Source organism: Cariama cristata, unplaced genomic scaffold, assembly GCF_000690535.1.
Source record: "Cariama cristata isolate BGI_N322 unplaced genomic scaffold, ASM69053v1 scaffold9557, whole genome shotgun sequence".
In the NCBI taxonomy this organism is placed as follows: domain Eukaryota; kingdom Metazoa; phylum Chordata; class Aves; order Cariamiformes; family Cariamidae; genus Cariama; species Cariama cristata.
In genome coordinates, this window is record NW_009624958.1 from 8,526 (window position 1) to 20,028 (window position 11,503).

Below are 11,503 nucleotides of genomic sequence, written 5' to 3' on the forward strand. Positions count from 1 at the left end.
CATGCCGGTGTCAGGTATCATAGAAAGGTAATGCAGGGTATACTTTAATCTCAAAGTCCTGGAAGAAGTAGCTACAATACAAAAAGGACTGCTAAATTTCATTTCCTTGAAGAAACCCTAAAACATCTTTGTGCGTTATATATACTATATACTTAGCAAAATAAAAAGCAAAGTTAGGAAAATGCTTTTTTTCTATGTAGTAGAACAGTTTTGAACAACTGAGTGCTGAACTTCATATCAAGAACACTGACATAAGGCTTTGGCTGGTAAACTGCTTGATGAGCAGCATCTCAGCAGGTAAGAATCATTTCTGCCTGTTTGCAGAAAGGACCGCAGCTGCAGAATCAGAAAGGGAAGACTGTCCTAAGAGCTAACGGCTTTATTGATGCTAGTATCTTTAGCCACAGGCAGCTGAAGCAGGCAGTGGAAACTACGTCATCAAATTAAATCTCCTCCTCCTAATCACACACAGGATAATCTGGTGCTTTCCCCCTTTCCTCTTAGGTTAAAAGACGTTATTCTAAAAAAAACCTGCCAGTATGCTGCACCAAAAATAGATGAGAAGTGTTCAGAACAGTAGCTTACTCTGATCTTCAAATCCTCTTGTTTTAATCTTTCTGTAACATCAATCACTGTACATATCAGCATGCTGCAATTTGCAAAACATATTCACAAACTCCTGAAAAAAAACTGTCCAATGATACCAGGCAATAGGACATGTTTCGATATAACCCTTTACATTCGTCATCTTTACAACATCCTTGATCTGCAACAGCTAAGGAAATTCCAAAGGTATAATGTCTAAATCCAACATAACTATGAATGTTTACAATGGCATTCTACTCCTAGGTGTTACCTACAGGTAACTCTACTATCTTAAGAGTGGACCGTCAACTATGACACAATTATTTGTGGAAGGAATTTATTTCCAGGGCCCTTCCTTCACATACATATAACATCAAGGTAGATTTGGCATACACTGTGTTATCAGCATATTGTAATTTCTTACCTGAGGTTTGCACACACATCCACACTGATGTGGATGTGGACTTTCAGGAAGTGTAATCCAGCCCCTGAATCCAATTTATAAACAACGCCTCCAATTGAGGTAAGCAGTCGATCAAAGCAAATTCTTATAAACGATCAGAACTGACATAATCCAAATGAAAATACAGTTGCATCAATGAACCAATGCAGACACAATGTCAGTGACTCTTCCCTTTTACTACTTATCATTGAAAGAATACTCACTGGAGCATCTTTATAGACATAAAGGTCTAAAAAATGCATGTGTCTCAAAACCAAAAAGCCTCAAATATAGAGCTGGGTTTTTTTTTCCTCCTAAAGAGAGCCTAAATTGGGAGGTAAGTTTAACTAATGCAGTGCATTTTTGTAACATGCAGATATGACATCCCTAGGGAAAAGGGAGACGGAGTTTCAAGTCATAGGCTTTCACAAGCTTTAGTTACAGCAGATTTCCATCTGAAAGGAAAGGAACACCTATCACATACCTATTACATAACAAAGAGACATCTGAAGAGAACCTTGGCTCTATTTTCATCAGAATAATTTAAAACCAAATACTGCTAACCATTCTCTTAAGGACTCTTGGTAAACTGACTTTCTGTATTTGCCCAAGGATTGACAGTTTAAGGAAAGGAAAATGAAGGTTGGATGAATAAGCACAATGCCTGAGAGTTCATGACAAGAGCTGGAAGAAGGCAAGGAAGGAGAGGTGGTTGACAACATCTGAATCTTGCTTCTTTTGGATGCAGTTGCAGAAATACCCTTCTGCTTCAAATTAGGATTCTAGACCTGCTCTTCCAGCAACAGTGACTTGGAGGACAGCTGCTAATCCAACTTACTACTACATGTATCTTTGGCCTTGACATCTAGGCAGACTGCCATAGAATCAAGATGCTGCCTTCTTTAAAATTAGCTTGTCAACTTCTAAGCAAAACTTACATGGCCTTCCATGCCTTCCTGAGGACTCCAGTCTTTCCAGCTGTTTCTTCCAGCTTTTAGCCGTATCACCTCATCTGGCCACTGCAGCTCTTTCCTTTTTGACACGTTGATCCCTTCCAGTACTTGACTGGGATCCATTAACTATAAGTAGGAATTGAGTTTTGACTGTTAGTTCAGCCAAAATTTAAAAGAAACAGATAAACTGTAACCTTTTGCATGCTTCTGGAGAACTGACTTAACTCATAGAAACCCATTTCTGACCAACTTCAATGTCAGAAACTCAAGCTCCAGGCTGGCAAAAAGCCTGAGCAACACAGAATTTGGAAATTAGGCACAGCTGACAATACACCAGTTCACTGCTAACACAGCGGTTCTGGTTCCCTTTCCCACCCCTTCTTTGAGTTATATATACTGGCTCATAGCAGGGTCTGAGGAGATGGCACAACATAAGCATTGGCAGTACATAGTCCAGTAGCAGGGAAGAGTCAAGTGATGATGAGCTATTAAAACTGGCTCATCACTTCTTACAGAATATCTTAAGAAACACAGTCCTGGAGAATTTACTGTTAGGCTGAAGAACCATTTATCTACTAGCATGGTCAGTTGAGACCCACCCCACGTTTTGAAGTAAACTGGCCTTTCCACAGGCACAGCAGGAGAAAACTCCTGAAAATTTCTTCCCATTTAAGGACAGCGAAAACTGCATCATGTCCGCTATCCAAGGGCATGTGTCAACTCTGCCTGTATCCTCCTCACACAGAGGAATTAAGCAATTTCATAAAAGGGCCCTTGCCTGCACACAAAAGCCACTAAGCACAGATCTGCAAAATCAATTTGTTATTTTTGCCCACTATGATGCAGTTCACTAAGTTTACTAAAGATTACTCTAAAAGAAGGCAATATCAGCAATGAAGTCATATTTGTTATGATCTATCCTACTAAACACACTTGTGATGTTTCCCACTAATATACTGCCAAAGACACATATGTGAGGCTAACAAAAGCTAGAAGAGCAAGAATACAATTTTCTGGATTTTCACAAAGCAAGTAAGGCTGCCACAATTAACTTAGTCAATGGTGTACTGTTTGCTGCTCAGGCAGCCCAGACTTGTGGCAATAACCAAAGAATAAATACATACAGAATTGAAAGTGTGTGTGTGTATATATATATATATATATATATCTCTCTATCTATTTTTACACTTAATTTTGTGGAAAATCTGTTTGGTTTAAAAGAAAAAACCTAGTTGTTTTCTGCCCTGCAAATGAAGCTGTTTAGCTTTATATGTTGTAATGAATAAAGGCAAACTAAATATGAAGTGGAATTGAGTTCAGTTGACATTCTCAAAGCTGCACTACAGCAAAACATATAAGTAACAAACAGGAACGTCTAAGCATGCAGGAAGGCTGGTTGTCCAGAAAAGCTTTTCCTCACATTAGTTCTCCAAATGTAACTACACAATAGTCATATACTGAGACATTCCAGGTTCTGTGCTTATTTAAAAGTAGTGATTTCAACAACATACAAGGTAACACTAACAAAAGCACGTGGAAGCATAGGTTAACTTGTTCTTCTGGACTATTCACCTGGATTCTGTAAATAACGTCATCCTTTTTGGCTTGCATTTGATTTGCAGGGCTTGCATTACCACCTGACTGAGTTTCAGTTGCATTACTCCCTCCTTCTGTCCCTAGAAAGCCCACAAGGGCATGCTGTTTACAGGCTGGGATGCTTTGGCTGGAGCTGCTAGAAGAGGGCAGTCCATGCTGCGCGCTGACCCCAGTCTGGCCAGTAGGTTCCATTTGGTTCACCATAGATAGGCGGGACTGGATGGATGATGGGAGGTTACGAAGGGATATCTGACTGGTGGAAGAGCGACGACAAGGCACAAAGCCTGTTGTGGATGTGCGAAGAGATGAATGACGGCTGCCGGAGCAATAAGAAGATGAATGGCTAGCTACTGAGGCACGGGCAGGGGAATGTCTGACAAGGCTGGACTGCACAGAGTGAGAGCTGTGACTGGTGCCTAAAAGTAAAAGATACAGAATCAGGAGAGTTTGGTAAAGCCTCCCACACACATTAGATTGCCAACACAAAAATGCTTTAGCACTTAAGATACAAAATTCAGATGTTGCTGATGAGACCCGTCAAACAGCTGTACTGCAGATGATCTCTGTTGCATTTCATATAGCAGAGAATTTGAATACAATCCATTCATCTTATCTTGGAATTTCATATTCTGTTCAATTCACAATCCCTGCAAGACAAGTAGCTTGAAAAATGCTTCAGCCTTGCTCTTCCCACATTAACAGTTTGTTTCTTAGTATTAACACTTAGGTTTCCCATACCTAAGGCACTAAGGCAGGTAGAGATGCCCATGTTTCAAAATACTAAACATTCTTTCTTAATATGCCTGACTGGATGTTCAAAGATTTGAGTCAAAAAATGTTAGAGTAAAAGCTGTTCTTAAACAATTTCAGTTAAATAACACACTTGAACTGAAAAACAGGAATTGCCATTTATAAGCATTTGTGTCATTGCTTTTTCTATACTAAGCACTTGTAGATAAATCTCCACAGCTGGTAGACCTAATTATGTTGTGTAAAAAAAAAAAGTTCATTCAACTACATACTTTTATATTCTTTGGGAGTTCAGGCAGTGTTTCAAAAGCTTTTTCTCAGCTTTACTGTTTATCACCTCCCTAACTACAGATCACTACGGACGCTTGGATAGGATTTGGCTAAAATACTATGGAAATAGAGAATCCATTCCGCTGTATAAACAAGAAATACAGAGACATTCACCAAAAAATGACAAGTTCAGCATTTGCAGACAATATGACAGAAGTGAAAAGATCCAATTTGTAGAGATATATTATAAAAATTTATTTAATCTATTTTGCCAGCACAACTATACTCCTATTGCTCAAATCTCTGTTTGGAAATCTTGCATTGCATAGAACAGCACTGTAGTTTGAGATGAATCCAGCAGGTGTTAACACTAAATAATCAAGTCACTTTTGTTTGCTTTTCCTTTTAACTTAGGCCTGTTCCAAAGAGCTGAAAGGCCAGATCTGGCTATAAGATTGTACTTGCATAAAATTGTTGCTTTGTTTTATTTCAACTTTACCCAGAGTGGAGGGATGAGTTGGTGGATGAGCTGCAGGAAGAGTTGTGGGATGAGCTGCAACAGGAGGGTGCTGTACTGCTCCAGGTCCCTGCCCTGTAGTTGCATTCCCTCCTCCTTGCGACATGCTGCTCTGCGACTCATTGATAGTTGCATTGTTACTTGTGCAAGAAGCTCCACCTCCAGCATCTGAATCTTCAATATTTCCACCACTATTGCAGCCAGCTCCACAGCCTTTCCTTAATCTGAAAACACAATGCAATTGACACATCAAGTCAGGCCTCCTGACCATTGGGATTCCAAGAAATGCCTTATGATGACAAGCAAAATGCTTTACTCAGCACAATCCACAGCAGTCCCTAAAATCAGATAAAACTTGACTTTATTTTCTCAGAATATACTTTGCAAATATAAATGTCACTTTTCAAGAGACTGCAATTTTCTTCATGACAGTTATTCAAGTAACAGTTACTTATGATAAGCCAAATGTTCATATAAAATAGCTTTTGAAAAAAATCAAGCCACCTCTGAAGTACAACAAAGTGATAAAATCCTAAAAATAAAATGCTGGTAGAACATCCTGGTTATTTTGCAACAGTTTAGTAAAATTTATGCTCCTGAACACGAGTCAAATATTCTTGTACTGCAAAACCTTTGTCTATTCAAATGAACAGAAAAAGAATGTTTGTTGTTTTGTAATTTTTTTTTAAACATATTTGGTTTCTTGTTACATTCAGTAACATACTTACAGTTGTTTGAAGCACATATTGCAATTATTTGAATCACAAATTGTAGTGTGAATTTTGAACATTCAAGAGAGTAGGTTAGCCAACATTTTCCAGGGTACATAACCATACAGGCTTTTCACCACATCGTTTGCATTAATAAACTTCAAATGGACACAAAAAACACAGCACATTCCTCCTCCCTTTAACTCTTACTTTTTAATTATTCTTTTCTTTCCGTCTCACTCAAATACACTGACCACTCCTTTCCAATTTTATTTGCCCCTGGGATCCAGAAGCCCGAAGCATACCCAGCTTGGATCCAAATACTGTTGTGTGTCATACTTTCACCTGTTACTCTATCCACATGTCAGACAAGCAGATGGCAACAGAACACCACAGACTGTAGTAAGTGCGGCATATTCTGGGGTGAAGCAGCACATTCTGTTTTGATGTGCTGTAGATGTCTAAGTGTAAATATGATCATCAGAACAGCTACAGGACTGTTCCAACTATGGCACCAGCTCCTGGAACTGGCAAGAACTGGGACACACATTTCTGAATGCCACACACAGCTGCTACTGTTGCTTTTGGAGCCACAGTCATAAGGGCCCAGAAGTGCAGTAAGGTTCCCATGGCCTATAAAACACAGCAAAGCAAGAGTTTCTACTGGGTTACTGAGGGCTCATGTGGAGGGAAGATTATATTATCATCACTCCAGTTACTTATTGTGGCTCTGACATACAGGGTATAAGCACTCGTAGAATTCTGAACAGCTAAAGCTTGCGTTACTGTGTATGAGCATACCCTAACAACATTAATATCAGCACTTTCATGCTGAGTATTTGCCAGACAGGAACCCTACCAAGTAGTCCTGATTCTGTAAAGACGGTGTTACAGACTGCAGAAGTGATGGTACTGAAAAAAAGTAATACAGAAGTTGTTTGGCCTGTCATTATCAGACCTGACATTAGAACTGAAGTTGTAGTGCTTGCATCTAGACTTTGTCCTGTTTTTTTTCTGAGCTCTCATTTACATAGTTTGTGGCATGTTACTTATACACCTTGAAGATTAATCCCATACCAAAACAGCTGCCATACGTTACAGATGTGCCTGAAATAAAACTCACGGCTTATTTAGTTTTATATGATTGAATATTATAAACCATGCTGTGTTGGGCATGTACGGGACCAGTTAATGGAATATGAGAGCATGAACACGTACTAATGAGAAGTCATTTCCTCAGCTCACCTGTGCCATGTAGACACTATGAAGTTTCTGATGTTTCCTAAGCTGATAGCTCCTCCAAGAATCTCCTTAAGCTGTTCATGACTATCTGAATAGGAAGTAGTCAAAGGTGAGACATAGATTGGGTATCCAATTGGCTGGTCACAAGAGGAGTTGATCATGTTCCTCAGAGCTTGTTTTGCATTTTGGATACTTCCTCTTTCAGGATTACGATTACGCAGGAAGACAAGCTCCTGCTGTTGTCCTGCCCACAGGCCACGCACACACTCCTTATTCACCTGCAAAAGCCAAGTTAGAACGGCTGCGTCAGAAAGTGAAACAGTGAGAATGTGTGATGACTGCTTTGCTATACTTAGACCTTCACGAGTGTATGTGTAATATTGCACTGCAGAACTGCAAGCATTCACATTCACTTCTTTAAAAAGCTGAACTTATGGACACAGGCTGCAACAGCAAGAATAAAGCAAATCTAAGAATGGGATGAGAAATAAGATATTTTAAGTCAGGAACTGATTTTCTGATTAAATACTTCCACTACATGAAAAGAAGCAGCTCGAGCAATGACAGATCAATAACCAAAAAGTAACAATTCGAGTTGACGCAGCAGCTTGGTATAGTTTTTAAAATACGCCACAACATACTGCAACATGGAATGCGCACAAAGCTTACCTTAATGACTCTGAAACTGAGATACCGCTTATTCAGCATAATGATTTTATATTCATTGGTGCCATCATCCATCACGTGACGCAGAGCAAGAAGGGAGGGAGAATTGGAAAGAACTGCACTGCGCCAAGCAGGGTCCCCTTCATGTGCTATAACTAGATTTTCTTCATGGGTAGTTATGGCTTCATAAAGGACAGAAGGATCATCATATTCATCTGGAGAAGTAAAGTGATCCTGTTTCCAAGAACACACGTTCAGTAAGATATGATTAAGATTTCAGATGTAACTACATATAAAAAGCAGACATTTCACACCTCAAAGCCTTGAAAGGCTCAGTGCATTACACAAAGTTAGACATCAAAAATATTAGATACCTACTAAAGATTATTGTTAAAGACAACCTCTTTTCCAACAGATCATTTCTGTTGGCTTCCTTTTTAACTTAAAACTTAAAACCAAAAGGATTGGAAGGACCTGTCTATTACTGATTCAAGTAAATTTCTAGTTCAATTTTACACTAGATTGATATCTATTTATATTGCCTGCAGAAGCATTTTAGTTTTATCTTCTTTGCTTATTCACAAGTCTCCAACTGTAAAACACACTTCAGTAATGCACTGATTATTCATGGAGACTGTATTACACGAAAATAGCAATAGGAAGAAAAAAACCCAAGGTTTATCTCTATTTTCTATTAAAAAGTTCACATTAATACTTGATGACAGACTTCCAGCATCAGATACTATCACAGAACTTACGTTACTGCTAGTCAAACAGAAACACAACATTTGCAAGTTCAATTCATTATTAGGTCACATCACTTTCTGGTTAAAAAAGGATAGCGGTTAATAGCTAAAATCACCAACACCAGCTGAAACCTCTATATGCTATTGCACTGCAAGTGAATAAAATCACCTTTTATAGATTAATACAACAACGTTCAGAAAAAACGCTTTTTATTGTTAGAAATATTTGTATTTTTCTCCTTTTTTATTCTCCGACTTAATTCAAGCCCATTCTGCACAGAATCATAGAATCATTTCAGTTAGAAAAGACCTCTAAGACCAACCATTAACCTAGCACTGCCAAAGTCCACCACTAAACCATGTCCCTAAGCACCACACCTACACATCTTTTAAATACCTCCAGGGACAGAGACTCAGCTACTTCCCTGGGCAGCCTGTTCCAGTGCCTGACAACCCTTTTGGTGAGGAAATTTTTCCCAATATCCAATCTAAACCTCCCCTGGCACACAACTTGAGGCTGTTTCCTCTCATCCTATCGCTTGTTACTTGGGAGACCGACCCCCACCTCGCTACAACCTTCTTTCAGGCATTTGTAGAGAGCGATCAGGTCTCCCCTCAGCCTCCTTTTCTCCAGGCTAAACACCCCCAGCTCCCTCAGCTGCTCCCCACCAGACTTGTGCTCCAGACCCTTCACCAGCTCCGTTGCCTTTCTCTGGACTCACTTCAGCACCTCAATGTCTGTCTTGTAATGAGAGGACCAAAACTGAACACAGCATTCGAGGTGCAGCCTCACCAGTGCTGAGTACAAAGGGACGACCACTGCCCTAGTCCTGCTGGCCACACTGTTTCTGATACAAGCCAGGATGCTGTTGGCCTTCTTAGCCACCTGGACACACTGCTGGCTCATATTCAGGTGGCTGTCGACCAACACCCCCAGGTCCTTTGCTGCCAGGCAGCTTTCCAGCCACTCTTACCCAAGCCCATAGCATTGCATGGGGTTGTTGTCATCCAAGTGCAGGACTCGACACTGAGCCTTCTTGAATTTCATACAATGGGCCTTAGCCCACTGAGCCAGCCTGTTCATACGCCTCTGCAGAGCCTTCCTACCCTCAAGCAGACCAACACCCCTGCCTAACTTGGTGTCACCTGCAAACTGACTGAGGGTGCACTCAATCCCCTCATCCAGATCATTGATAAAAATATTAATCAGAAACGACCCCAATACTGAGCCCTGAGGAACACCACTTATGACTGGTCGTCAACTGGATTTAACTCCGTTTACCACCACTCTTTGGGCCCAGCCATCCGGCCAGTTTTTTTTACACAGCATAGTTTTTTACCATCCAGCCAGTTTTTCATCCATCCAAGTCATGAGCAGCCAGTTTCTCCAAGAGAATGCTGTGTGTGGGAAACAGTGTCAAAGGCTTTACTAAAGTCTAGGTAGACAACATCCACAGCTTTTCCATAATCCACTAAGTGGGCCACCCTGTCATAGAAGGAGATCAGTTCAGTCAAGCAGGACGTGCCTTTCACAGCCCATGCTGACTGGGCCTGATCACCTGGTTGTCCTGTACGTGCCACGTGATGGCACTCAAGATTATCTGCTCCATAACCTTCCCTGGCACTGAGGTCAGGCTGAGAGGCCTGTATTTCCCCAGCTCCTCCTTCTGGCCCTTCTTGTAGATGGGCATCACATTTGCTAACCTCTAGTAAATTGGGACCTCCCTGATTAGCCAGAGCTACTGACCAGTGATGGAAATCGGCTTGGTGAGCACTTCCGCCAGCTCCCTGCATACCCTTGGGCAGATCCCATCTGGTCCCACAGACTTGTGTGTGTCCAAGTGGTATAGCAGGTCACTAACCATTTCCTTTTGGATTATGGGGGCTTCATTCTGTTCCCTGTCTTCCAGCTTAGGGGGCTGGTACCCAGAGAACAACTGGTCTTACTATTAAAGATTGAGGCAAAGAAGGCATTATGTACCTCAGCCTTTTTTTCATCCTTTGTCACTATGTTTTCCTCCCCACGTCCAATAAAGGACAGAGATTCTCCTTAGCCCTCCTTTTGTTGCTAATGTGTTTAATAGAAACATTTTTTTATTGTCTTCTACAGCGGTAGCCAGATTAAGTTCTAGTTGGGCTTTGGTCCAACTTTTTCTCCCTGCATAATCTCATGACATCCTTGTAGTCCTCCTGAATTTCCTGCCCCTTCTTCCAAAGGTCAGAAACTCTCCTTTTTTTCCCCACTGAGTTCCAGCCAAAATAACCCAAATATACTGAGAACACTTCAGAATTGCTGAAGTGGTACTTCTGCTGGTTTCACCAATGATTTCGCAATTTTTCTACTTTGCTACATGTACTCCTAACATATGCATTCTGCTAAATACAGGGAGTTCATGTTACATGAAGTTGATTCAATCACTGCTAGCTTTGGGGGACTTCTAGACTGTGCAATGAATGCAAAAAAACCACTTTATTATTAAAAAAGCACAACTAAGATTTGCCTATTTACTATGACTTTCAAGCAATCTGTTCTTCTAGACTATCAACACTTTCCCCCGCCTCACAGAGTGCTTATCACTCAGTACATGCTTTCTTGTACTTGCTGAGCTTAGTTAATAGACAGACTGGACAGAATTTTAGGTTGTTCAGCTTCACCCTCAGTTCACCACAAAGACCAACTCCAGTTTCAGCTTATTGAAAGGCAACCTTCTCATCTGAAACCTTACCAACGGGATCAATGAGTAACACCAAAGTGTCTTATTACAGCACTTCAAAGGAAAAAAAAAAAAACAACAAGAAAAACAATTCCCGTTGGAGGAAAGGGCTGTGCAGCTTTGAATGGCATGATAACCTTTTAAGCCAATTACATACATATGTGGGCAGGGGAAGAGGGAGGGAAAATATCAGCGGCTGTTCATAAGGGAATTATCTCTAGATGGATATGAAACAGGGCCTGATATGTTCTCTGATCTATATTTGATGAAATTTTCAAGCTCTGAGCATAAACTGCATTCTCTTTCACTCTG

The 11,503-nt window shown here is 40.6% G+C and overlaps 1 protein-coding gene across 2 annotated transcripts in view; it reads right to left on the reverse strand.

Moving 5' to 3' along the window:
- Positions 1-11,503, reverse strand: part of PCNX (pecanex homolog (Drosophila)) — an 83,392-nt gene that overhangs the window by 2,343 nt on the left and 69,546 nt on the right. The window contains exons 30-35 of one of the 2 annotated variants that reach the window (XM_009703406.1): positions 7,735-7,965; positions 7,069-7,343; positions 5,096-5,337; positions 3,546-3,992; positions 2,580-2,665; positions 1,966-2,106 (exon numbers count right to left, since the gene is read on the reverse strand). In XM_009703406.1, the coding sequence (XP_009701708.1) occupies positions 1,966-2,106; positions 2,580-2,665; positions 3,546-3,992; positions 5,096-5,337; positions 7,069-7,343; positions 7,735-7,965 (1,422 nt within the window). Of the gene's footprint in view, positions 1-1,965; positions 2,107-2,579; positions 2,666-3,545; positions 3,993-5,095; positions 5,338-7,064; positions 7,344-7,734; positions 7,966-11,503 lie in introns of those variants that run through there. The other variant, XM_009703407.1, reaches the window with a different exon arrangement.